Here is a 27,855-nt window from a genome sequence, read left to right as displayed (position 1 = left end):
TAGATGTTAGGAGAGTCAGTCAAAGCTGAGGATGGATTTCTTTTCCCCTCCCCTAGCTCCTGCTCTATTTAGATTCCCACTTTCTGTGTTTTTGTAATACTACCAGTTGACTTCTGTTTCATATTCTCTCTCCTGCTGTAGCTGCTTTAGTTGTCAACATAATTGAAGGCAGGAATTTTAAAAAATTTATTTTGTAATATTAATTTTTTAGTTTTAAAATTGTACTGAAGAGTGCTGATTTATAGTTATGTTAATTTCTTCTATACAGCCAAGTGACTCAGCTATACATATATATTGTTTTTCATATTCTTTTCCAGGATGGCTTGTCACAGGACATTGAATGTAGCTCCCTGTGTGTTTTACTATTATTATTTTAAGGAACTTATTCTTTAAACTTCCTTGCGTGGATACTTCTCTCTGAAGCAGGGAAACAAGGTGTATGTAATAAATTCTTCGTGACGATAGTGATAATGGTTGGAGGAACTTGCCTGTGAATGTCTACAGTTTGGAAAGATGGACACTTCGGACAGCAGGTGACATTTGGTTTGCCCTGGACTCTACCCAAAGTTGGGTGTCGGAACATCTACGGCTTCATTTCCACTCTGACTTTACATTGTTTGTGTATGAATCTCTAGTTTCACTTTTCCTAAAAGATGGAGGCCATATTAAAAGCCAACAACAATTCAACCAAACCAAAATGAAAATATGCCCTGTGACTTGAAGGTGTCAAGAAAGACAGTCAACCAGCTCACCTATAGGAATATGGTTAAAAATGATGAGTAATCTTTTCTGATGTAGCGTCTGCAAAGCATGCTGATTACTTTATTGTCACTGCCTTTCCAAACATCCTATGTCTAGTGTAGGAAAATAACAGTTGATAGTTTTTCATTTCAAACTAGCACCAATCATTGCTCAGAAAGATATCCTTTCATGCCTGACTGGACAGGAATTTTGACCTTGTGGAAAGGGCATGAGACTGGAAACAGAATTCTGACATTTTACTTATTAAGTAACTCAAGGAGGCTTCTTAACCTCTCTGGGACTCACTCTTTCCTGTCACTAACTTGCGGTTTTCGGTTTCTAGGCTCTCGGGTTGAGGGAACACAGTGGGTAGGACTGTGATCCCAGCAGGCTACGGCCAGCCTGGCCCCACCACGACCCAGCCAGCTGCTGGCTCTCCTCACAGGGTTTCTTTGACAGAGAGCTCTGAGGCTCTCAAAGTTTTGAAAGCACCTGGGATAAACGTTCTTCAAAGCAGATTTCGTTTCTGAAATCCTCTGTGGAATATACGTTTTGAATTCTTCCAGTAAAGGCTGAGTGTTGCTGTTGTTCAGTCGCTCAGTCATGGCCGACTCTTTGCCACCCCAGGGACTGCAGCAGGCCAGGCTCCTCTGTCCTCCACTGTCTCCTGGAGTTTGCTTAAATTCATGTCCACTGAAATGGTGATATTGAGCAGCTATTCATAATTTTCTTCATGGAGCTCTTAGCACATTATATATCCGTGTGGTGCTGGTGGCTTATTATCTGTATCTCGACTCTGTAGAGCTTTGACTAAGTGTTCCACTCCCGAGACTGTAGAACGGTAGTCCCTCACAAGCATAAGCTTAGAAAACTCCTTTGAGAGCATATTTTGAAGGCTAGCTTATTTCGCTCCTGTATCCTATTCAGTGGCTGTATGCTTGCCCAGGAAAATTAATGTAAGTTATTGTTTAGCTTGGTGGGTTAGAAGTCACTTGGCCAAGGGTGTGGGTGTCTTCTCTGTAGCCATTCCTATGCATATCGTCAGCCATGCCTCTGACTTCCAGCCTCCCGATCTTGCAACCTGGGGCTCTTAATGAAAGAAGAAGATTAGGCAGGAAAGGACTGATGGGTCTCCAGTATCTATGCTATCCAGCTAAAGGGAGTCAAAAAAACATGCTCAAAACACAATTTATTAGATATCATTTGTCCCCAAACCAAGGGGCAACTCCTCAGTACAGAAACAGAAAGTGTATTTGAGATGTTTCTCTCAGCTCTACAATTTCTGAAAAGTTAATCCTCCTCTTCTGGCAAAAATGAAAAACCACTATAAACAGAAAAATTCTTCTGTTCCCGGACCCTTGAACCAAGGAAAATAGAGTTCTGGGCTAATTTATATATTTCACAAACATTTTCCCATTTCTGAAATGGAATTTCTGTGAGTTTATGAAACTGCTTTTGTTTAAAGCTTCGAACAGTTTCAACAGCTTTAGGAGAGATTGATCTTATTTTTTATATTACTGAGAACACAGATTTATGATTTCTGGAGGATTATAACTTATTCATAAAAATGGAAAAATAAGATAGTTCAGTTCAGTCACTCAGTTGTGTCTGACTCTTTGCGACCCCATGAATCATAGCACACCAGGCCTCCCTGTCCATCACCAACTCCTGGAGTTCACTCAGACTCGCGTCCATCAAGTCAGTGATGCCATCCAGCCATCTCATCCTCTGTCGTCCCCTTCTCCTCCTGCCCCCAATCCCTCCCAGCATCAAAGTCTTTTCCAATGAGTCAACTCTTCGCATGAGGTGGCCAGAGTACTGGAATTTCAGCTTCAGCAACAGTCCTTCCAAAGAAATACCAGGGCTGATCTCCTTCAGAATGGATTGGTTGGATCTCTTTGCAGTCCAATGGACTCTCAGGAGTCTTCTCCAACACCACAGTTCAAAAGCATCAATTCTTCGGCACTCAGCTTTCTTCACAGTTCAACTCTCACATCCATACATGACCACAGGAAAAACCATAGCCTTGACTAGATGGACCTTAGTCAGCAAAGTAATGTCTTTGCTTTTGAATATGCTGTCTAGGTTGGTCATAACTTTTCTTCCAAGGAGTAAGTGTCTTTTAATTTCATGGCCGCAGTCACCATCTGCAGTGATTTTGGAGCCAAAAAAAATAAAGTCCGACACTGTTTCCACTGTTTCCCCATCTATTTGCCGTGAAGTGATGGGACCGGATGCCATGATCTTCATTTTCTGAATGTTGAGCTTTAAGCCAATTTTTTCACTCTTCACTTTCATTTTCATCAAGAGGCTTTTTAGTTTCTCATATATATATGTATATATAATAAGATAGTTATATATACACATATATATATTATATATCTACAATTATATATAGTTATATATATATATACAATTATATATACAGTTATATATATATACAATTCCAATCCTAGTTTCTGTAGTTCCAATTTGTTAAAAAATCCTACTTCCCTGGGAATTCCCCCAGGGTCCAGTGGTTAGGACTTGGTGCTTTCACTGCCGATATCGGTTTGATCCCGCTCAGGGAACTAAGATCTCTCAAGCCTCATGGTGAGGTCAAAAAAGGGAAAAAGGATACTACTTCTGTGGCAGGCAGGAAGAACAGCTATTTTTAACTCACAAGTTGTAAATCTTTTCTGTGGTAAAGGATTATCATTTATCCCCAAAGAGATAGGAGACAGTTCCCGTGGGATTTTGAGCAAGTAAATGATTCCGCTTAATCTCACTGAAATCAAGGGGCTCTGTTTCACTTAAAAAATATGTTCAGGATAGGACTGATGCCTGTTTCCTAACTTCAAGGTCATTTTTAAGGTCGGCTACAGAGAAAGTGACTTGTCAGTGATGTGTCTCTAACAGTACAAGGGGACATATCTACAAGTGGAAGGGAAAAAATAGCTGACCTTACTCAGGTCAGCTAGTGAGGACTGTGCCAAACGTTGGATTCTAAACTTCAGCAACCTAGTTGTAAGAAAAAAAGCTACTTTTTAACCCCTTTCCTGTACCCCAGAAATTCTGAAGACACACCATGTAACAGCAGACCTAATATTGTATTGCAATTACTTGTCTTCCTCCTGCAGGTGAAATCCTACAGTGAGTGACCAGCAGTGAGCCTACAGTAGATGCTTTATAACCGCTTTCTAAATGTGTGTGCCTCTTAGTCTCAGTCGTGTCCGACTCTTTACCACCCCATAGACTGTAACCCGCCAGGCTCCTCTGTCCATGGGATTCTCCAGGCAAGTGCAGCGGGTTCCCATTTCCTTCTCCAGGGGATCTTCCCTGGATCAAACCCGCATATCTAGTGTCTCCTGCTTCGGCGGGCGGATTCTTTACCACTGAGCCATGGGCTACCCAGTGTGAATTCTCAGAGGGAACCCCCTCTGCCCCCTACCCTCCCTGCCCCCAGTTGAGCAGAGCTTTCACCATCCTGGGAGCTGGTTCATGGATGAATGTTGTGGTTAAGGAGGCTTCTGTGACCTTCTTACTACACATTATTGGATAAAGAAATCCCTGAATTTTTAACATTGAAGTTTTACTATCTTGTTTTTGAGGGCAGTCTGTGTGTTTTCCAGTCTAACATTGGTCCTTCCATATAAGAGGTTGTAACTACTTGATGAATAAAGAGATACGTAGAGGTATTTTACACATTATGGACTGATACCCTGGAAAGGTTTCTCCCCTCCCACCCATGGGTGTCAGCCACTTATACTGATGCTGACTTCCAGCCACTGATTTAGTTTCAGAAGAAGCACTGTTCTTGTCAGTGTTTGTGTGTGTGTGCTCACTCAGCTGTGTCTGACTCTTGCGACCCCATGGACTGTGGTCTGCCAGACTTCACTGTTCATGGAATTTTCCAGGCAAGAATACTGGGGCAGGTTGCCATTTCCTTCTCCAGGGGGATGTTCTTGCCTATATATCTGTGTTTGTGAAATCCTTTGAACACTATCACATTTGCCTTTATTAGAAGAGGAAACTGAAAAAATGTTGGAAATTACTGAGTGTGCTAAGAGTGGTAGACTTAACTGCTTGGACTTAGGCTGGTGAACTCTGCAGTTCATGGTGGAGGAAAGGGATGTGCTGCCAAAGATTTGTGCCTAAAAACTGAGGGGAAATTTGGAGTTCTATAAGATGGGATCTTTAGAGAACTTCCATTCTCTTTACAACATGCAAATATACATACAAAGATAGTTTGATTTTTGTTCTTTTCAGTTTATACACATACATACAAATACAGTTTGATTTTTGTTCCAGTTTACACATATACATACAAATATAGTTTGATTTTTGTTCTTTTCAGTTGATAAACATTGGAGAAATATACTGTATAAGAAAATGAATTAACTGTCATTGTTTAGAGAGATGACACGTATTTATTATAAAGATCTTTAAATGGTGTTTATTACAGAGTAATTGAACACTTTTTCCGAAGTATAAAAACAGCTTTTTATGGACGGTGTGACAGAGACCGCGTGTGGGTCAAACTCAGCCACTAACTGGGAGGGGCCCTCGATCAAGTTGCTGGAATGTTCTGTGTTACTCATCTGTAGCCAGTGGACAATCTGTCCAGGGCTCTTTGCTGCTCTCAGGGAGGCTGAAGCTCCCTGACTTGTGGGAAAAGCTGTTTCTAAAAGGATGGGTCCAGGGAGCTGGTGCCCAGGGGCGCGTAAGACAGGGGTGGTCCCCGAGTTTTTTTTTTTATAAAATTTGGAAACGGTCTCAGGGTGGCGGTCTTTGCGATTTCTCGTTTAAAATGACTGTTCATCATCAGGCAGAATGAAAGAAACTGCAATTTATAGTTTCACGATGCCCTGTGGAAACCGTAGTGTTTTCTTCTTTATCTTCATGCCAAAGAAATTAGTTTTTTACGGTGATGACTTCCCCGGCTAAGGACTCGTTTCACGCGTCGGAAAACGGACTTCTTCAGTACTCTGAATTACCAGACTAAAAGAAAATTTTTAAAAAGCCTCCAAACAAAACCTCATCATCTACGCGTTCTCTCCTCAATAGTTTCTAGAGGAGGCTTGGCCGGCACCGTTTCCAGGGATAATCAAAAGTAAATGTTTAATAAGTAACTGCAATCGAATGACTTCTATTTTTCAGCTTATTTCCGCCCCGGGGACCGTAAAATCCTCAAAAAAGGTGGGGGGGGGCGTCTCCCTCCCCGTCACTCCAGCTCGGGGCGACGTGCACGCCCTGCCCACTGCCCGCCGCGCGCCCCAGGCGCTCGGGTCCCGGGCCCCCGCCCCGTCGAGTTACTCAGGCCCCGCGCGCAGGGCGGAGCCGCGGGCCGGCGGCGCAGGTGGGGAGGGGCGGCCGGGGCGCGTCGGTGACACCCGCGGGGGAGCGGGGAGGCGCGGCGGCCGCACCCCGCCCTGGGAAGAAACCGGCCAGGTGTGGCTTCGGCGCCCGGCGCCAGCGGGGAGGAGACTCGCGCCCCCGCCGACCAACACCACCACCCGCCCGCGGCCCGGCTCCTCTGCGCCCTCGCCGCGCTGCGAGCCGCAGCTCCCGCTCCCTGCCCGTCCCCGGCGCCCTACCCCCGCCCGCTTGCCGCGCTCGCAGCGGCCTGGCCGGCCCCAGCGGAGAGGCGCGACCTCGCGATCCTTCTGCGTCCCCAGCTCAGCCCCGGCGTGGGGCCTCTCCCGGGAGCCCCTCGCCCTCTCCGAGCCGGCCGGCCCTCGCGTCCGCCCCGGAGCTGAGCGGCGCTCCAAGTACCCGCCGACATGAGCTGCAACGGAGGCTCGCACCCGCGCATCAACACGCTGGGCCGCATGACCCGCGCCGAGTCCGGCCCCGACCTGCGCTATGAGATGACCTGCGGCGGGGTCGGCGGGGGCGGCGGCGGCGGCGGCGGCGGGGGCACCAGCAGGATGTACTATTCGCGGCGCTGCACGGTCACCGACCAGAACTCGGACGGCTACGGGTGGGTACCGGGCCGGCCAGGGCGCGCGGGGCGCGGGCCGGGGCCGCCACCCTCCCCTGGCACCCTGGGACCGGAAGGATCCCTGACCGACGGGGAAACTCAGGTCCCGAAATGGGACGGTCGGTCAGTCTGAGGTCCTGCGCGCACTCCCCGCGCGCGCTGGGGCCGGATCGGCGTGTCCCCTGCGCGCCGCGCCGACCGGGGTGGGCGCGTGCGCCCGGGGGAGGGAGCCGCTCCTACGCGCCCGCGGCCGGCCAGTGAAGGTGCCGGCGGGGCGCTGGGGTCCCGGCTGAGCCCGGAACTATCCCTTGCGCGGCGTCGCCTTAGTCTAGAGCCGCAGATGGGAGTTGAGGCGGCCGGGGCTGCGACCACCAAAGCCAACTTCTCTAACTGTAACCAAAAGTAAATCAGTACAGAAGCGGGGGCTCCGGCCTGCGGGCTGGCCGGGGTGGACTCGGCGGGCGCTACTGCTCATCGCCAACTCGTGGTCACCCCGAGACCCCGTCCGCAGCGGCGCCTGGGCAGCTCGGCCACCGGGGGAGGCTTTTGTGTAGAGGCTGCGCGTCCCGGGTCGAGAAGGCTCCGCTTCGTCGGCTTCTCGCGCTACCTAGACTGATTTGCCTGGCGGGGGGCGGCGGCCTGTTCCCGCGCCCCCCGGCCCCCCAGCCTGGATCGGCCGCGCCGCAGCTCCGGCCGGAGAGCACACCTGTGGCCCTGCGCCCGCGCCCTTTGTTTCCTGGTTTTTCAAATGCACCCGAGAAAGGACTTCGGATTCCGGGTGGCGGAGGGCGGGCGCAGACTCTTGCGCTCTGAGCCGGGGCTCGCGGAGGAGCGGCGCCTGGTCCCACCCCCGCCGGCCCGCCACGCCGGGGGCGCCCTGGTCCAGGTGCCCCGGGGAGGGCGGTGGGAAGAGGGCCAGGTCTGCCTCCGAGTCAGCGGGGAAATCCAGCGAGGGGGGTCACTCGGTTAGGGGCGGAGAAAGATAACTATCCTACGTCTACCCAGTCCCTGGAGCTGGGGTTGCCCACCTGAATCGTGAGAATTTCTCGGCCCTCACCCCCCTTTCCGCCCCGCTGCAAGTCCTTGCCTTGTAGGGCTTTGGGGGAAAGAGGCCTGGGTTCCAGAAACTTTGCCGACCTTGCCTTGTGGCCTTAGGCTGGGGAGGAGCAAATTGAATCCACTCCCGGGGGTTTTGTTTTGCCAGCAGTTCTGGAGGCGGGGACGGACTCGAGTTGCAACGTGTTTTCTGCTTCGATTTATTCATTTCTTTATCTTCCTGGAGCACCTTGAAATTTTATTTTCCCTTTCTGAGTGACCAATGAACCGTCTCAATCTTGGCGCTCTTCCTTTTCTTACTAATTTTCTTTAAAAAATTGGATGGCGCTCTTTAATGAGCAAAATCCGCCTGGGGGTTTCCAGAAGAATGTGCCAGGCCACTAAGGAGGCTGGGAAGAAACTTTTGCTCATTTTCACTTTGGTTCTTAAGTTAGTTTGAAAACTTGGCCAACCATTTAAATCCGAAACTTTACTTACCCCTCCAAGTCGTCTAGTATTTGGAAAGCACATGCTATACATTTAAAGCCATTTAAACCCAAGTCAGAATTAGCAAGGCCACTTCTTTCCCGCATTTTATGAACCAAATTGTTTTTCTCTTTTTAAATGCTCCTGTTATCCTGTTTTAAATTGACAATACACATTATTATTAATGGAATATTTCACCCTCTTGGCTTCTCCTGGAAGTAAATTTGTAATTAATACCTTGCTTAATGAACTGCATAAAAAGACACCTGGTTTTAAAGAATTCTTAAATTCTGAAACGTTAAATTTGGGCAAGGTGCAATGTTTTCGCATAGTAGAGCATCATTTTTTGTGTGTTTGGTTTTTCCAACTTGAAGGCTGTTTGTAAATCTGTTAAGTTTTACATCTCTGCGGGAAGGGAGAACTGACTCAAGTGAAAAATGACCTAACTTTGAGGGAGGTTGTTTTTCTGCTCTTTGGTGTGGAGCTGCCGGGCTGAGAGGTGGTGGGGGGCTGGGGCGGGGGCCTCAGCGGGCATGTGGCCTGGGGGTCTCTGTGGATCCAGGGACTGGAGTTTCCCCTGGCCTGCCCCTGCCTGGCAGGTGCCCCTTAGAGGCTGAGCATTATTAGCACACACACAAAAGCCCGCAGAAGCCGAGGTCTGCATTTTACTAAAACAGCGACTGAGGGTCCCTGTACCTGTTGCCAGGTTTTTTGTTTTGTTTTGTTTTGTTTTTTTTTGGTCTTGTGCGGAGGGAGTTTGCTAGTCCCTGGTAGGGACTTTGCAGGAGCAAGATGCCATCTCTCACTGCCAAATGAATGTTGAGGAAGGATTCAAAAAGCACTTTTCTGGCCAGAAGTTTTTCTAAATTGAGGTGCTTTGTTTTTAAAGTAAAAAACAAAAGAAAAACAAAAAGAAGCCCCTAAAAAAGCATGAGAGCGACTGGTTGCATCTAAACTCCTTTGTTTCTAAAACTCCCACTTGATTGGCTGAATTGGACTGGTGATTTTTTTTGCGTGATCAATGTTTGCATGTAGCCCTTCCCTAAATACACGGATTTGAGTGTGAACAGAGCCCAGATCTTATTTTTCCTTCGGAAGTGGCTTTACAATCTCTTGCCTCGGTCGGTCCTTTTCGTAGAACAGTTGTCACTGTTTAGGACCAGACCGTTCTCACTCTGACAGTCCCTCCTTCCCTTGTCTTTTTCAGCTTTGTTTCAGACTGCATGGAATCTGCAATGACTTTATTTACCTTCTGCTGCTCTAGCTTAATATTTTCAAGCTTGGTACATACTACAGGCTCAATAATTAAAGAGGTTTAGTTTCGAAAATTTAAACTTTGGATTTTTCCTGGGTAGGATGTTACTGTTTTCAATGAAGGCGGATTTACTCTAGTCTTTTTCCTGTAGAAATCACAAATCTGTAGTGAAATTTGGTGGCCAAGTGACCAAGTCCTCCAGTTAGATCTTCCGATGATCAAAGTGTGGAATTTGTAGGAGGATTACCAGCCGAATACAGTCACTAAGGGCTTCCCTTGTGGCTCAGCTGGTAAACTGAATGCCTGCAATGCAGGAGACCTGGGTTCGATCCCTGGGTTGGGAAGATCCCCTGGAGAAGGGAAAGGCGACCCACTCCAGTATTCTGGCCTGGAGAGTTCCATGGACTGTATAGTCCATGGGGCCGCAAAGAGCCGGATACAAGAGCGACTTTCACTTCACTGTCACTAAACCACAGAAATACGTGCATAAAATGGTAATGCTTTTCTCCAGAACTCACAGTTTCCAAACCAGGATGTGTATGGTCCCTGTGCTGTGCTTAGTGGCTCAGTTCTGTCTAACTCTTTGTGACCCCATGGACTGTAGCCTGCCAGGCTCCTCTGTCCATGGAATTCTCCAGGGATTGGAGGCAGATTCTTTACCGTCTGAGCTACCAGGGAAGCCTCACTATTTGATATCTATTTTAAACTAACTTTTAAAAGAAGCCTGTTTCTTAGCATGAAATTAAACAGGCATATTTGCATTTAATTGTAGAGTGGGAAGGGGATGCTGGTGAGGACATAAACCTCACTTTCCCACTTGAGAGACAAAGAGGTTAAGACTTGCCCCAAATCCCAGAGTCCATGCAGGGCTCGTCCGTCTGCCCTCTGCCCTCTTGTACCATGCACTGAAGTGTATGAGACTGGACAACCCTGTCCTTCCAGGATGAAAGTACATCGAGTGTGTGTATTCGTTCGCTCAGCCAATACATCCTGAGCATCTGCTGTGTGCTAGATGTTGGGGAGATTCAAAGGTGGAAATACAAAGGCTTCTGGAAGGGAGCGGATGCTCTTTAAGGGAAGATAAGGACATAAGTACTCTGTTACACAGGAGGGGCGCCCGTGACTCAGGCTTCATAAGGGACATGATAACATCTATAGTGGCGGCACTTGGCAGACTTTATTATTAAGGCAGTGGTTGAATTGGACTTTGGGGAATTTCAGCTGGTAAAGACAGGTGGGCAGAGAGTGCTCCAGCGGGAGGGAAGAACAGGAGGAAAAATGTGAGAGGTGGCAAACTGGAACAAGTTCAAGGGCTAGAGAGTGGCGGTCTCCCTGTGGGGCATTTGCTGCAGGGGGGAAATGGTAAAGAAGCAGAGAGGCAGGGCGGGCTGGGGCAGCGCATGGGAGGCCTGGACTCCGTGGTGGGAGGATTTGGGTAGGCACAGGGGATCCACTGCAGGTTTCATCCAAGCCAGTCAGGGTCTTCGTTGAAGTAACAGGGAGATGAGACTGTCACAGAGAGCTCTAGGACTGTTTTCAGGGCTTGTACCGGTGAAGGAGGGAGGTGATGAAAGTTGGTCAAGTTTGGTGGCAGTGGGACAGGAGGTAGATGTGATGGAGTGACAGCTTCAGCTCAGAATTGGATCAGAGAGGCAGGGGAGAATCTGAGAAAACAGGCTCAGGGGTGGGTGACTCACAGAATGGTCATTCTAAATGTTTTAATGGGAAATGATGGCAAAGTAAGATTCAGTGTTGCTTAATATAAGGCAGATGATACCACTTACATAGTGATTAAGTTTAAGTAATATATTTGATAAAAATATCAGATCTGTGGTTAATAATAGTTATATCACCACAGGGCAAACACCCACAATGTGCCAGGTATATTGTTGTCTCAAGCCTCAGAACAAACTTCCCATTTCACAGATGGAAAACTGAGGTTAATGTAGTTAGATGACTTGGCCTAGGTCACACAGCTAGCTGGAAGTTAAGCTGCCTTTGCATCCTGTATACCGCCATGGCTCAAGAAAAGATCAAACCTTAACATCTCTTCTCCTTGTAAACTCTTTATCCAATGAGTTTTCACTTCTTTTTAAACTGTTGCGTTCCTAGGATGTATTTTATAACCGTTGTGTTCTTTCATTCACACTCCTGTAGAGTTTCCATCTGCTGAGGAATGCAGTTAAGCCCACTAATTGCTGGGCAGATCTACAGAAGAGCTTCCAAAAGGAGTTAATTTTTTCTCTAAATATGGGCATAATTTCATTGTTGTTCAGGTGGCTGAAATGTCTTGGGAAAGACAAAAAGTGCTGATGCCTCCATGCTGACTTCTTGGGGTGGATCCCAGGAGAGCTTGGGTGTGTCTTGGGGGAGTCTAACTCTCAGCCAACCAGTCTTTCCGGACTTCTCAGAGGTTCTAGAAGGAGTGGCTGAGTCTGGAGGCCTTGGCGCCTGGGGCCCTGCTCCCCACCCTTTGCTTTTCTCTGTTTCCCTCTTGCAATCCTGGGAAAATGGGCAGGTGTGGTTCTGATGTAGAAACCACCGCCCTACAGACCCCAAGACTCTGAGAGACAGCATCTCATAAAATGCCAGCATGGCCCCATCGTCACGGGCACCTTAGCACAACACCCTGGGCCGGGGAGGATCCAAGACCTTCAGAGACCCTCGGAATGCGAAATCCAGATTTCATGAAGATGATGACCCAGGAGTGGGAGGCTGTAGCCGATAGGTCCAAGTTTTTGCTTGGAATTCAGAGTCTTGACATGCAGACATATTTCCCTTGCTTCATCTGGCACCTGGAAAAAAATTTTTTTTGATTTGAGTTGGCTTCTTGGGTAGTGGCTCAGATGGTAAAAAAAAAATATGCCTGCAATGGAGGAGGCCCGGGTTGGATCCCTGGAAGGGGGAGATCGATCCCCAGGAGAAGGGCATGGCAACCCACTCCAGTATTCTTGCCACGAGATCCCATGGACAGAAGAGCCGGGTAGACTACAGCCCGTGGGGTGGTGAAGAGTCAGACATAGCTGAGAGACTAACAACTTCAATTTTTTCACTTCTTGGTGGATAACTCAACAACTTCTACATGACTTTTTTTTTTTTTTAATAGACATCAGAAGGAATGTAAGTTTTTATATAGGGACAGAACAAAATAGAAATCCCTACTTTGGCTTTGAATTTTTAAGGGTCAAATATTCATCCCCACTCAATACAGGAAAAGAAAGCATATTTTTCTGATCCTTTCAAAAAATGTCTTTCATGCAGTTAAAATGTATCACTCTCTCTGAAGTGTCTCAAATTTTATTTTAGATCTTATAGATAATTTTAGGAATTAAAAATTACTTGACAAAGTCTGAAATGCCTCACACTTAGTACTCAGTCATCATTTCTTTTCTTTTTTTTTTTGCTTCTCTCTCTACCCTCAATTTGCTGCAAGATATCCTTAAAATTAGGCAAAGTTCAAGATTATAAATTGGGGCAAAAACCACAAAGTGAAAAATCAAAGGGAAATCTAAGAATCATTTCACAACAGCAGCCACTGCTCCCCTGTAAGAGCGACCCGGCAGGAGGATTTAGTTTCTGCGGGGCTTGCACCCTCTGGGGCTCCTCCTCGAAGCATCAGGCCAGCCCTGGGAGGTGGCTGTGTTCGTGCAGAAACCCCAGGCCCCTCCAGTCTAACTAACTTGCTCCAAGTCACAGGCTGTCCTGCCGGAAGTGGCCGAGCAGGGGGTGGCCCCCAAACTCTTCTGAAGTTAATGATCTGTAATTGGGGTGCCCGCCCCGCCCCTACCTTTCACCAACAAACTGTGAAAATAGTAAGCATGGGGAGGAAGTGGACCTTGATTAGAATGCTGATTCCGGAGATTCTGGGTGAGGACAAAATGAAGGATCAGAGGAAGGCTTCTTTCTAAAACTGGTAGAAAACAAAACAAAACAAAACATTTTTTTGCCCACTATTCGGGTGAGGTAAATGCGCTACCTGATGGATCTTTGGAAATACCAGCCTTTGATTCGCCTTTGTTTTTCTTCCCCTTTCCTAAGCCAAACAAACATGTGCTACAGATCTTCTGTGTGCACAGCCCTGTGTCGTCAGGTGTGTGTAGGAGTTGAAAGTGGCTGAGATGTGGAACTTTGCTCTCCAGGAGCAGGCCAGACAGGTGTGTAAACAACTCGTGCAGAATGGGGGCAGAGGTGTGCCAGGAAGCTCTATGCATGGAGGCCGCAGCCCTGGGTGTGTAACTTCTGATACATGATGTTTCCACTGACATGTGTTTGGTGAGTCTTAAAGGTAGGGTATTTTCCTTAGGTGAAGTAAGCGATTTTTTAAAAAACAAACTCCATGGATGCTTTACTTAAGCTCTTTTAAGGAAACTCAAGCAAGATAATGTATGGAACGTGTTTTGAACCTTGTAAGGAGCTAAGCAAATAGACTTTAAGTCCATGTTAATGAAAGTAAGTTTCAAGAGCATTACGTAATCACCATAATTTCCATCAAATATTTATTGAGTTTTTCCAAGGTCATTATTCCGTGAATCTGAATACACATAAGACATCATTTCTGGCACACATCCAGGGTCCTGTGTTGGTGGAATGAATAAAAAGAGAGAGAGAGAGAAGAGACAGCAAAGGAAGGAGGAAGAAACGAAGGAACCGGGTGGGAAAGAAAATACGCACACAAGAAATCCGGAGTCGGGGGCACCAGTCAAGTATCTAATGAACAGCAAGAACGATTGTAAAAGACTTTTATAAAACAAAGTATTAAAAAAAAGTCTTAATCTTGTAATGTTGCACGCCCCTTTTCGAAATATTTTTCTCGTGTTTTTTTCTATGATCTTGGGAAAAGTGTTAAACTAATGACTTCACATTTAATTTTGGAATCTTTTTTTTTTTTTTTTTTTTTTAAGAAATGACTGTTATTTGTAGGTAGTGAAACAGAAAGCTCTATAATACCGGTCATGCTTTCATGTGGCCCACTTGGATGAAAATCCTGACCATGTTTTCCATTTAGCCTCTGATGAAGGGAGCTTTATGTAAACCTGCTGCTACCCTTACTTGTTTAAACAAGTTTTAGGAAGGATTTTCAGAAAAAGTGTAGGCAGGTCCTTTGTTGTATGAATCATTTGTCTTTGTGAGTTTGAAGATAAAACAGGATTTCAGAGATGTTAAAGACTTTTAAGGACATGCATTTATTTTTTTCAAGGCAAGCTATTAATTTTGATCAAAATTATTTTTTATTGATTTGACCCAGATGAGTTTTCTTTTTTCTTTCTTTTTTTTTTTTTTTGCATTGACATCCTTCATCCTCCATGTCACTGAAATAAAATTTAAAAATTGAACTTTTGATGTCTTTAGTTCCATTCCTAACATGGTTTAAAATCTCTACACCCCTAACACCAGTTCGTACCAGTTCTGAAAATTTCTTTGAGGCCAAGGATTTGTAAAGTCCTTATGTGCTTGTTAAATAAATAAGTGATTTCTTCCTGTTTGATGGAATTTCGAATTTTCCCAAAATGCACTGTATGAAGAGGAAACTTTATTATCTTTAAACAGAATGTAGACTTTTGAATTATTTTCAATAGGAGTAGTACGTTTGTTGGCTTCATAAAATAAAGTTACAGAACAAATGAGCTAAGGAAATTTTAGATAGAATCTAGCCTAACAGATGAGTTAACTGAATCTAAAAAATTTCAGATATTAACTAAAAAAGATCTAAACTTATGTGAAAAAATGTTTTTGACTTAAAACATTTTGAATGACAAAAAACCACCAGTGTTCCCTGAAGCAAGCTGTCCTGGGTCCTCTGCGTAAGGTCCAGTCTTGCGAAGCATCTGGGTGTCTGATGAGTCAGCATCCTCTGAGCAGACACAGCCTCCTTGATTTTTAAGCCAGTTCTGTGTGAGTCTGTCACTGGGCGGAAACAGGACCGCTGAAATGTGAAGGTGGATTCTCTATCCTCATCAGTAAACCTCAGGGGACCTGGGTCTCCCTTCCTCCGGTCTCATTTTGATGATGCTTCCCAAGGATGTTCAGACTGAAGTGAGATTTTACAGATGACAGATGAGAGCTGTAAGTCTTGCTTTAAGGACTAGTCTTGAAAGGTTGTGTCTAAGACAAAATTTGCTTCATCAGATCATACTTTCCTAAGACCAGTCACAGTACCAAGGGTTCTTCATTACACTGTGCTTACAGTTTAGCTTTTCTTTTTTTCTTTTTTATACTTTTAAAGAGATTAGATTTTTGTGCATGACAGCTGTTCATCTATTTCCTAACATGCCAAGGCACACACAGAGGGTTTTAGCGGCTGTCAAGGGTGTGTATAGTGAACATAGGCACATTTTTTAGTAAAACATGAAGAATTCTTTTTAGTATTATTAACAGACTGTGGAGTTACTTTTTTTTTAAGTGCAAATTCATAATATTTTAAGCCAACATTTAATTGCTTTTCCTCTTTTTCCTGGGTACAGTTCATTTCTAAGTGTCGTGTAACTAACTACTCTAGTAGTTGGGTAAAGAGAGCTGATGAGTTAATTTTGTTGTCAAAGGAATCTAGTGGCATAAAGTCACTTTAAAAAGACCTGTATAGGGACTTGCCTGGCCATCCAGTGGTTAGGACTCTGTGCCTCCGCTGCAGGGGGCATGGTCTCGACCCGTGCCCGAGGCATGTGGGCCCCAAAAGATTTGCATATATACACTTAGAGACTTTCATTCGCAAGTTTGGCCTCTGCTGCTTTTTTACTTTTTTAATGTTTAATATTTTAATTTTTTGTGATATGGAAAAACCCCAGGGAACATTTTGGCCAAGCCCTTCCCTCACCCAGAGCTCCCATCTGCACCTGCCAAGGAACCCCCTGTGCTAGTCTTCATAGTCACACACGTTATTAAGTCATTTAAGAAACTCAGACTTTGCGCTGCTCTGAGAGCGCCTTCTCTGCGTGGGAGGGACTGGCATTCTTTGTGGGAATCACCCTCTGAACCCAGTCATGTATCAGAATGACCCAATGTTTCAGAAGAAAGGTCCTCTCATGCCTCTTCAACCAGGAAAACAAATGTAATTCACAGGACTCCCTAATTGCCTAGCCATCCTCGCTTCTCAATGACGCTTCTGTGCTTCTTAAAGTCTCTGTCTCCTGAAGGTCTTTCCTCCCTATTACAATAGGTGCCTTTTGGAAAGTGTTCTAAGTCAATTGGAATTTTGCACAGGTTTTGACAAGGGATAGAGTCCTGTTTATATCTCAGCAATCCCAGAGGTGTGCCAGGCCTCCTGCCTGATTCTGCGTGGGAGGCGGAGAAGGGCGGCATTCATGCGGGGAGGGTGGGGCGCCCTGGTTTTGTTGGGTGGGCGTTGCCCAGCCTGCCTGGAGCAGCCCCGGCCCCACCTGGCAGCGGTTCCCAGGGGAGCTGGTTTTTCACCCACGCACTCTCAGCCGGTGCTGGCATGTCGGGAGCCCAGCTGGCAGGGACGGACTGCCAATGGGTGGTAGCGAGAGAAAGTGCCTCTCGGATGTGAGATGAGGCAGAATCAGGAGCGGAGGGGATCATCCCACATTCTTGTAACCTTACCACCTCTCTGCCTAGTACAGCCTGTGCTTTTCAAACTGTTTTTTTTAAACAGTGAAATTCTTCCTTTAAAATGCACGGACACCCTTCCCAACACACACAAACACATAAAAGAAAGTCCCGGATTGAGCCGGCGTCGGTTTTATCTGAAAGCTTGGGCTGGGCTGACTGGTGCCTCTGAATGCTGGGAGGAGCTCAGGTTTCTTGTAGGACACTCTTAAAGTCTTTCCTAAACAGTAATAATTTAATGGGCTTTACATGTCTCTTAAGCTAAGCTGTAGTGGTCTGTGCTGTGGCATAAAGCACCTTGGCAAATTAAAAAAAGACTTTTTTATTATAGATGACTCTTTATTTGTATCTCGAACAGACTGAATTTCTTTCTTTCTTTAAAATGTAGAATATCTAGGACTTCCTTTGTGGTCCAGTGGCTAAGACTGCACTCCCAGGGGGCGGAGGTTCGATGCCTGCCTGGGAATGCTGCAACTAGGAATTGACATGCGCAATTAAGACCTTACACAGCCAAACGAATAATAAATATTTTTTTAGTGTAGAGTATCTACAACATTCTCCTTAGACACCACTCTTGTTTTAAAGTTTCTGCCGCTTCTCTTCCAGTAAAGTGCTGCATTCGCAATACACCTGTGGCTGAGCAGTCATACAGGGTAATATTCCACAGTCATCTGGAAAGGAAAAAAGTGCCTTGTTTTTGCATTAAAGATACTTAAATTTGCCATCGCTTTCTTCACTCCGTTTTTTCTTGACCGTTATCGTCTTTTTCTGTAATTGCAGAAAATAGTTTTGCAGAATAAGCTTTTCTTTCGTCTCCTACAAGTGTCCTCACAGACTGGTCAGGGAAACCCTGCAGCTCTGGGCTGAAGCCCCCTTTTGCAGAGGGACTTTTGATGGCATTGACGTCGGATGAGTGACAGAGAAGGTGCTAGAAATGCATTTCCACGACTCATCCAGATTAGATCCCGTGCTGTGCTTAGTTGCTCAGTCGTGTCCAACTCTTTGCCACCCCATGGACTATAGCTCACCAGGCTCCTCTGTGCGTGGAATTCCCCAGGCAAGAACACTGGAGTGGACTGCCAGGGGGTCTTCCTGACCCAGGGATCAAACCCACATCTCCTGTGAAGCACACACAGAAAAGGGGAAGGGGGACACAGAGACCCAGCCAATGTGAGCAAAGGGGGAGGGGGACAGAGGCCCAGCCAATGTGAGCAACTGGGAGGGAGACACAGAGACCCAGCCAATGTGAGCAAAGGGGGAGGGGGACACAGAGACCCAGCCAATGTGAGCAATGGGAGGGAGACCGGGGCGGAGTGTTTTTGCATCTTTTCTGAAAGTTTACAATTTTTCAAAATTGAAAAAAATTTACCACCAGCCTTCTCTGTGTTTTTCCTTCAGTCAAACGGGAACGATGTCCAGGCACCAGAACCAGAACACCATCCAGGAGCTCCTGCAGAACTGCTCCGACTGCCTGATGAGGGCAGAGCTCATTGTACAGCCCGTAAGCTCGCTTCCCAACCCCCTAATCCCCCTAGTGCCGACCGCAGCTGCTTCTGTTCCTGGGCTTGCTCCTACTGATAGACTTATAGACCTCTGCAGTCTCATCCTTCATCTTCTTCACATACTTAGCATGTAGCGATGCTTTGTCTCAGAACAGACTTCCCCACCTACCTGCAGTGTTGATTGAACCATGGGAACTAGTTTTCACACTTTTTCCCAACAAATGCTTACTCTGTGGACTGCCACCCTTTTGGGATTGCGATCACCTGTGGTTGTTTTATGTGATTCGGTAACGCTTTCTCTTCCTAGAGATGCACCCTGTCGTGTTTATGTCACTGGGTTGTCATAGATTGTGATGTACACCATCAATGTAATGTCAGTTTTTCAGGAAAATTTACCATCTTGTGAGAACAGTTCTACAGTAGAAATGTTACAAAGTATGGGAAAATGAGCAATTAAAAATTGAGGGGAGATAGTAACATTGGGGAAGGCCTCATGCCCCTGGATGCTACTGAGATAGCATCGGATCTCACTGAAATAGGTGTAGAAGTCAAGAGATGCGTGATTTTATCTGAGTACCCATCATTCAGCTCCCTCCAAAAGTGGCATTTCACTAAATATCACTCATCATCAAAACCAGTATAGTTATTAGCTCAATGCGACCAACTAGACAGCTTTCTAAGAACTGAAAAGTTATTTCCTACAAGATGCAGGGAAAACTCAGTTTGTGTGTTAAAAAACTAAAAAAAAAAGACCTTATCTGGCATGACGGTACAGGGCTCTTACCATAGCAGAATTCCAGTTAGATGAATGGCTTGTGTAAATAAGAAAGATAGGCATTTAACATTGAAGCAAGGGCAAGATTAGCAATCTTTGGACATGCTTTTAAAGGCCTCTCAAAATTTAAAAAAACAGTCTACAATTTTGGTTTGTGACAGTGAACGTCCTACCCCATGGACTGTAGCCTGTCAGGCTCCTCTCTCCATGGAATTCCCCAGGCAAGAAGAATGGGTAACCATTCCCTTCTCCAGAGGATTGAACCAGGTCTCCTGCATTACAGGCAGTTTCTTCAAATTAATAAGATAATTTTCATTTAAAGATTTTTTTGCAGTTACATGGAATGGGGGGGGAACTTATTTAAGTTTATAGCAGAAACTTTCGCTTCCAGTTAGCACACATGAAGCTTTTCTTTCCCGTATCGTGTGCTCCCTTCACGTGACTTCTTTCTTGCAGGAACTGAAGTATGGAGATGGAATTCAGCTGGCCCGGAGCAGAGAGCTGGACGAGTGTTTCGCCCAGGCCAACGATCAGATGGAAATTACCGATAGCTTGATCAGAGAGATGCGGCAGATGGGCCAGCCCTGTGATGCTTATCAGAAAAGGTATTGCAGGGACTTCCCTGGTGGTCCAGTGGCTAAGACTTCCCTACTCCCAATGCGGGGGGCCCCGGAGTTCGAGCCCTGGTCAGGGAACTAGATCCCACGTGCTGCAACTAAAGATCCCACACGTGACTAAAACATCCTGGATGCCACAACGAAGATATCGAGTCCTAGCTAAGACACAGTGAAGCCAAAGAGACATTTTTAAAAAAGAGAGAAAGGAAAAAGGTATTGTCCACAGAGCGAGCATGGTGCAGGCGGGCCTGCAGACCAGCAGGAGTTGTGCAGACGTGGTGTAGGAGTTACACTCAGTCCCCTGACCCTGGTCTTCCCTTGAGGGAAGCACAGACGTTTTCCGGGAAAGGCTCCCTTGCTTGATAATTTCACCCCATTTTTGGGTCTCTAATACAAATCACCTAAACCCACTACCTTCATCTTTTGTGGAGTCACGAAGCTGCCAAGCAGTGAATTAAGCAGACCTGCCCAGGAGGGTGTGCTCCTTTTGAAGAGTCGAGTTTGCTGTGAGGTGTTCACCGTGCTTCCGCTGAGGGGGCAACAAAAGCCTTTGGCGCGGTCGTTGACTTTTGAGTCTGAGATTAAGCTGAGGACTTCTCTGGTGTCCCAGTGGCTAAGACTGGGTGCTCCCACTGCCGGGGGCCTGGGGTGCATCCCTCAGTGAACTAGAGCCCACATACCCCAACTAAGAGTTCACCCTGCAATGAAGATAGAAGGTCCTGTGTGCTGCAGCTGAGACCCGCCACAGCCAAGTGAATAAATATTTTTAAAAGAATGAATAAAATAGAACCCAGCTAAGTTTACTGCATACAGAAATGAGACTCATAGAGTTGAAGATGCCGTTTCATGCAGAGGTGTGTAGTCTGATTTTGTGTGATCATGGTGTTCAGAGCATGGGGTCCTAGGAGATCCCCAGGCTGGAACTTATGAGAAAGTACAAGATGCTACCAGGTTGGGCAAAGGCAGTTACCCTTGCTGTGATGCTTCAGGTCTGGAGCAGAAGAATACTTAAGGTTTTGTCTGTGACTAAGGTAAAAAAAAAAAAAAGCCTATAAATAAAACATTTGTGGGCTTCCCTGGTGACTCAATGGTAAAGAATCCACCTGCCAGTGCGGGAGATGAGGGTTTGAGCTGGAAAGATCCCACATGTCTCAGAGCAACTAAGCCTGTGCTGATGCTACCGAGCCTGTGCTCTGGATCCTGGGAGCTGCAGCTAGTGAAGCCCGCCCGGGGGCCCTAGAGCCCGTGAGAAGCCCCGACGTTGTCACGAAGAGTAGCCCTCACTCTCTGCAACGAGAGAAAAGCCCTGCAGGAATGAAGACCCAGCGCAGACAAAATAAATAAAACTATAAAAGAAAAGAGAGGTCATCAAAAAAGAGCACGTGTGGTCCCTGTACTGACCCAAAGGGGGATGGTTGCCCAGGACAGGTCTTCAGGGGCTGTCTTCCTGCCGTGGCGTGATGGTTCCCCTCTCCTTTCAGGCTGCTGCAGCTGCAGGAGCAAATGCGAGCCCTCTACAAAGCCATCAGCGCCCCCCGCGTCCGCAGGGCCAGCTCCAAGGGCGGCGGAGGGTACACCTGCCAGAGTGGCTCCGGGTGGGATGAGTTCACCAAGCGCCTCACCAGCGAGTGTCTGGGGTGGATGAGGCAGCAGAGGGTAAGCAGCTTCCAGCGGGAGGAGGTTGGTGCTCAGAGCTCCCAGCCCCTCGTGCGAACCGGGGCGGCCGGGGCGATGACCCAGGCCTCTTGCTGTTTTCTCCTTTTCCTCATGTGCTTTTATTTTGGAATGAAGGCTTTTATTTAGAAATAAATGAAACTTCCGGGGATTTTTTTTTTTTCTTCTTCCTCATGTGGCTTAGGGAACCAGCCTCATGGTTTTATAGTCGTACTTTATCACTCGAGTAATATTTAACAGGTGAAAATCTAGTTCTTACAGGAACAACTATTATGGGAGTTCATGGCTAAAAACACTTCATCCCTGAGCTCATCAGGTGTTACCGAGAGGTCCTTAAGAGAAAGAAGGAGAAGGTTGTGGAGGTTCATTTAAAATGCTAAGGAATTGGAGGAGCTGGACAGGCAGGGAGACTGGATCTTCCAGTTTGGGCTCATGGGTTGTTTCATCTTGTATTTTTGAAGTGTCAGGCGTCTTGTGCAAGCGTGACATCACTGATGTGGGAGCAAAGTGAGATGCTGGCACCTGATGTGCTGAGCCCCGAGAACTGGAGTTTCTACAAAGGATTTTTCACTGCTAATGATTGTTTTGTTGTTTTATGTAGTAATTAGGTGCTGTAATGAACAGGTGGCAGGAGGAATGTAGATGGGAATTTTATAGTGAGAACCGATCCTGACGAATCATCCTTCTCTTGAGAAGGTGGGCGTGTCAGAATGCTCAGTCGTGCAGAGGTGGGATCGAGGTTGTCAGAAATAGTGGTCTTATGACTTGTCCTTGGACCAGTTAGGCAGTGGTTCTGAAGTTTCTCAATCTTTGTCGTGGGTGTTCTTTCGCAAGTGTGAGGGCTTATGGGACTAAACATTCACTCATTCGTTCAGTTAACCTTTTCTCCCGTGTCTTACAAAGACTCTGTAACACAAGAAGGTGGGGCTTATAAAAGAGGAAAGTTGTAGTTCCAGCAACGTAAATACAAACCTATTTGCAGGTTTCCAAACTCCCTTTAAATCTTTGAACACACGTTTCTGAAGCATTTGCTATATGTCGACTCCATGCCAGAAAATGAGGGTTTCAATGTTGTGTCCCATAGCCCTGAAAGGGAATATTATTTAAGGAAAAAAAGATATATATACACACCCAAGTGCCACTTTTCTATGCAGAGCAGTGTGGGGTTGATAGCTGGGTTTGAGCTGTAATAAAACCGTGCTCAGATAGGAGTGAGGAGGGGTGGCATGCCCGTCCTTGTGGGATGGAGCCGGCAGAGAAAGCTGGGCAGAGCTCCTGGAGCCTGGACTATGTCGGGAGGATCAGTGACATTAGGGGAAACAACCTTTGAACCAGATGACTTCTAAAATGGCAGATTCCCTCACTTCTTCTTAGTCACTACCACAGTTCTATAAAATGACAGCTCATACTTCGTCACTTTCTGAATTCATGTTGGGTGTAGCTTTGTGAGAATCTTTTGTAGCAAAGGCTCAACTTTTTTTATTTTTAATCTGTAAACATAGCATTTTATTAACAAAATGTTTACACTATCCCTACAGTACAATAAATTTTGTAGTGACTTAGCATGGTGTCCTCTAGAAAAGTTTGGTATAGAATATTCCAGCTAAAACAATAGTTTAAAAGTATGCCAAGGCTCAACATTTTTGTTCAATTGATAACTTGTGTCGGACTCTTTGTGACCCCATGGACTGTAGTCCGACAGACTCCTCTGTCCGTGGGAATTCCCAGGCAAGAATGCTGGAGTAGGTTGCCATGTCCTTCTCCGGGGAGTATTCCTAACCCAGGGGCTGGCAGATTCTTTACCACTGAACCACCAGGGAGGCCCCAAGGCTCCAGATTTTCAAATTTTGAGCATTTGAAAATAGCATTATCCCATGGACTCAATTCTCCATTGTGGTGAGGGGCAGGGGGGGGTGTCTTCTAACAGATGATACTGATGAGGGTTTCAAAGGGACTGTGAGCTGCTTTATCCCCTATTGCCGGTTTGCTCTGAGGCTCTCCAGCCCTTCCTCCTACCCCTGCTTCCTCCAAGCCTGCATTTTTCCTGTTGCTCCCGGGGGACTGAGCCGCCCGGCCAGCTGATAAGGGAGAGGCGTCTCCAGCAGCACGATCGGCACACAGTCACACAACTCCTGGGCCAGGGTCTTGTTTCCCTGATTAGTGTTTCTGCTGATGAGCAGGGCAGATACTGCACACCTGGCTGGTAATGAAGGCGGGGTTGGTCATTTCATTAACTTCCTGGTGCCCTCGCTTGCTTTGCTTTAAGGTTATGGGAGGGCAAGGTCAGAGTCCTTACAGTTGTCTGGTGGGCTGCCTTTTCTGAAGGCTCGTCAAGTACATGAGAACGTGGACGGGGCTTAGAACAGCGGGTGTTGTTCCCGCTGCAATACCGTTCTGGAATGTTTGCCCTCGCCGTGTCCGAGAGATTTGGCAATTTACATGAGCTCATGCCAAAGAAAGACGAGATGATAGACTCGCCCCAGTATGCAGCTTGTGAAATAATATGTTTGATTCTTATTTTTTGGCACTCTGAAATTGAAGTAATGGAGATGCAAATTAGAAAGTTAGGTTTACTTTTTAGAAAGCTAACATAAATCCATGATCTTCATATTACAAGTATTCACTGAACTGAAGGTGTTAGAGCTATATTGTCACTTCTTTGAAATGGGCCATGGAGAGTTTTGCAACCCAAAAGGCAGTGCTAACTTCTGGATTTAAAGAGTCAACAACTGCATTACTCAAAACAAGTTAAAGAAATAAACAATGAAAAATTGTCTTCGGTCAACTGTTAAGCTTGGGAAGTAGTACTTGATTGAGCTTAATGAACTATTTCTGATGCACATTTAAAAACAACTGAATATGGAAACCTCTGTCAGTATTTTATCACACTGTGTCATACATAGATTTGCAATCGCAGCTGTCTGTACACACAGGTCACTTGGACACGCACAGGTAGATTTTTTTTTTTTTCCTTCAGTGCGCACAGTCTAGGTTTTAAGGATCTCATTACAGAATCATCTCTGCTCAGCCCATCTTGAGATGGGGGCAGATAAGTTGAGGGAACCCCCAGCTTTTACTGTATTGGGCAACCCCCACGAACTGTTTGGGATTTCCTCACCTTTGCAATGGAGAAGGCAATGGCACACCAATCCACTACTCTTGCCTGGAAAATCCCATGGACGGAGGAGCCTGGTAGGCTGCATTCCATGGAGTCACTAGGAGTCGGACTCGACTGAGCGACTTCACTTTCATTTTTCACTTTCATGCACTGGAGAAGGAGATGGCAACCCACTCCAGTGTTCTTGCCTGGGGAATCCCAGGAACGGGGGAGCCTGGTGAGCTGCCATCTGTGGGGTCGCACAGAGTCGGACACGACTGAATCGACTTAGCAGCAGCAGCAGCAGCAGCCTTTACCAACTTTTTTTTCTTGGTTTCGAAAATATTGATTAGTTACAGCTTCATTTGTATCTGAGTGGAAGCTTCATATGCACCGTGGCCGCCTGGCCACCAGGGGTGCTGTCGAGGAGGGAGTTGGAAATAAGGGCCCTCTGTCTCCTTGGCAGGCGGAGATGGACATGATGACCTGGGGCGTGGACCTGGCCTCGGTGGAGCAGCACATCAGCAGCCACAGGAGCATCCACAACGCCATTGGGGACTACCGCTGGCAGCTGGACAAGATCAAAGCTGACCTGGTACTTGGAACTCTTCTTTGCAGAGGCTCCGAACAGTGTACTGAAGGCTGCTGTAGCTACAGCATCCCAGGCAGTGTGGGCTCAAACATGAGTCCGCGATTTCTTCCCCAACAGACTGGGAATTTGTTTTTTTTTTTTTTTTCATCTTGACCTGTAGGCATTTTTTTTAATATTGAAGTACAGTTGATTTACAGTGTTGTGGTTAACTTCTGTACAGCAAAGTGATTCAGTTATACATGTATACAGTATTTTTCATATTCTTTTCCACGATGGTTTATCGCAGGATATTGAACACAGTTCCCTGTGCTATGCAGTAGGAACTTGTTGTTTTCTATCCTATATATACTAGTTTACGTCTGCTGATCGAAACCCCCAGTCCACCCCCTGACCCCGCTCCCCACTGGCAACCAGGCTCTTGTCTACATAGGGTCTGTTTCTGCTTCATTGATAAAGTTCATTTGTACCATTTACATCACTGACTTTTGTCCTTAGCCCGAGATGCTCGTCCTTACTTCTTCCACTCTTTTTTTTTTTTTTTAACCTACTTTTGTCTACTTGAGTATCTGATCAGGTCTCTCCCTCTTTTCTCTAAGTTCTGAGGAGTCCTAAGTGATATTTTCAAACTTTTAAAAGTTTGTGTAACAGCGAGTCTGTAAGTGATAGTGATGAGCCCTTAACTTTGTAGAAGTGCCACCACCAGGCCAGTGAAATTTGCCTCCAGACTGACTGGGAAAAGTCCTTGTGGGTAAAAGTTTCCGTAGAGCAGCTACTTCTTGCTACTGGGGAATCGGAAGTTAGTATGTGTTTGACAGAAGGAGGTTTAGAAGGGCTGTTCTTTCTATGTAAACCCTCAAGGGGAATTAAATAGTTAACTCACTGTTGGTCTTCTTCTAGCGGGAGAAATCTGCAATCTACCAGCTGGAGGAGGAGTATGAAAACCTGCTGGTAAGACGACTTATTCTGAAAGCTCTGTGTTCAGTGCAGTTCGGTCTTGTAAGTGTGGACCTGGGGATTAAAGCACCTGCTTGGCGCTATCCTTAAGGACTCTGGAAGTACCTGGAAGTATATGAGGGACTTGCAGGTGCTAATTTCATTTCTGCTGCTGTGTTTTCTTTATAAGGGAATTTTAAAAGAATTGTTTCTGAAGACAGTGCTATTCTGTTTGCAAGTTGAAGGCTCCCGTCAATAGCCCTTGTTAAATACTTGCAGTTAAAGACATAAAGCTTTTCCACTTGTGAACTGCAGCCTTTTTACAAAATATAAGCAAAAATAAGACTTGTTTTCTTTAGAGAGTGGTTTTCCAGACCATCCTTACCATTTTATGACAAACTGAATCAATTCCTTGACTGGTAAAAAGAGATCTTTCTATTCTTCTGCCTATTTGAGTCACCCTGTCTTCACTTTGCCAGTGTTTCCCTGTTGGCAATGATATTTAAATAACATGGATAGTGGCGACACGGCTGTTTTCCAAGGTGATGACACTTTGAATTTCGGGGACCTTGGAGAGGGCAAAGAGAGCTTGATTTATCTTTTTAAGAATCTGTTTTCTCTTTATGGTCCAAAGCTAATTAGTGAAGCCAAACATCAGTGTATGAGTCAAGACCCATCCGAATCAAGCTAGTTCATTGAATCTAAAATTGTCCCCTTGTTCCTAAGTTTGCGTGGGTCTTTGCCATCTCCCAGCTGATCACTGAATGCAAGAAATTAGCATTTGACTGCTTCTTGGGATTTTTGTTGGTGAAAGGAACCAGCCAGGGTTTATCTGTGGCGTCTGCAGGGAGCACCACCCATCTGCACATTGTCCTAACGCTGCTCTGACCGTCCTGTGCAGAAAGCGTCGTTCGAGAGGATGGACCACCTGCGGCAGCTGCAGAACATCATCCAGGCCACGTCCCGCGAGATCATGTGGATCAACGACTGCGAGGAGGAGGAGCTGCTGTACGACTGGAGCGACAGGAACACCAACATCGCTCAGAAGCAGGAGGCCTTCTCGGTAAGCCCCCGGGAGCCGCACGTCGGCGACGGACGCGTTTGTAATCATTCAGTCGGCCGCCTGTCATTCAGCCTTGGTGGGGAGATCGTGAAAAATCATTCCTTCCTAAAGGCTTTTCAGTAACTTAAGGCAGGCAGTGCGGTGCTTAGCATCTCAGAAGACAGAAGAGTGAGGCAGTTCAGTCAGATGTCCCCCAGTGTACACCGAAGAACGTGGTGGCTTAGACCTGAGAAGTAGACAGTCTCAGTATGTGTTGTGGGCTTCCCAGGTGGCTCAGTGGTAAAGAATCTGCCTGCAGTGCAGGAGACCTGGGTTCAACCCCTGGGTTGGGAAGATCCCCTGGAGAAGGAAATGGCAACCCACTCCAGTATGCTTGCCTAGAGAATCCTATGGACAGAGGAGCCTGGTGGGCTACAGTCCATGGGGTCACAAAGAGCTGGATACGACCTAGGGACTGAACCACAACAAGTATGTGTTGTGACTCTGTCACTTCACCTGTGTGCATTCGGATGAGACGGGTCGCTGGTCTGGCCTCAGCCACATGCTGGATCTCAGGCATC

At 46.3% G+C, this 27,855-nt stretch overlaps 1 protein-coding gene across 2 annotated transcripts in view; it reads left to right on the top strand.

Annotated features, from left to right (window-relative positions):
- The first annotated feature begins 6,252 nt into the window (after positions 1-6,252).
- DSP (desmoplakin) overlaps positions 6,253-27,855 on the top strand; it is a 43,731-nt gene continuing 22,128 nt past the window's right edge. For both annotated transcript variants that reach the window (XM_027958464.3, XM_027958463.3), the window contains exons 1-7: positions 6,253-6,703; positions 18,441-18,543; positions 19,776-19,924; positions 21,418-21,592; positions 25,174-25,302; positions 26,197-26,247; positions 27,134-27,295. In XM_027958464.3, coding sequence (XP_027814265.2) covers positions 6,504-6,703; positions 18,441-18,543; positions 19,776-19,924; positions 21,418-21,592; positions 25,174-25,302; positions 26,197-26,247; positions 27,134-27,295 — 969 coding nt within the window. In that variant the 5' untranslated portion in view covers positions 6,253-6,503. The remainder of the gene's footprint in view (positions 6,704-18,440; positions 18,544-19,775; positions 19,925-21,417; positions 21,593-25,173; positions 25,303-26,196; positions 26,248-27,133; positions 27,296-27,855) is intronic.

The sequence above is a fragment of the Ovis aries genome, chromosome 20 (genome assembly GCF_016772045.2).
Source record: "Ovis aries strain OAR_USU_Benz2616 breed Rambouillet chromosome 20, ARS-UI_Ramb_v3.0, whole genome shotgun sequence".
Lineage (NCBI taxonomy): Eukaryota > Metazoa > Chordata > Mammalia > Artiodactyla > Bovidae > Ovis > Ovis aries.
This window is presented reverse-complemented; position numbering and strand designations above follow the sequence as displayed.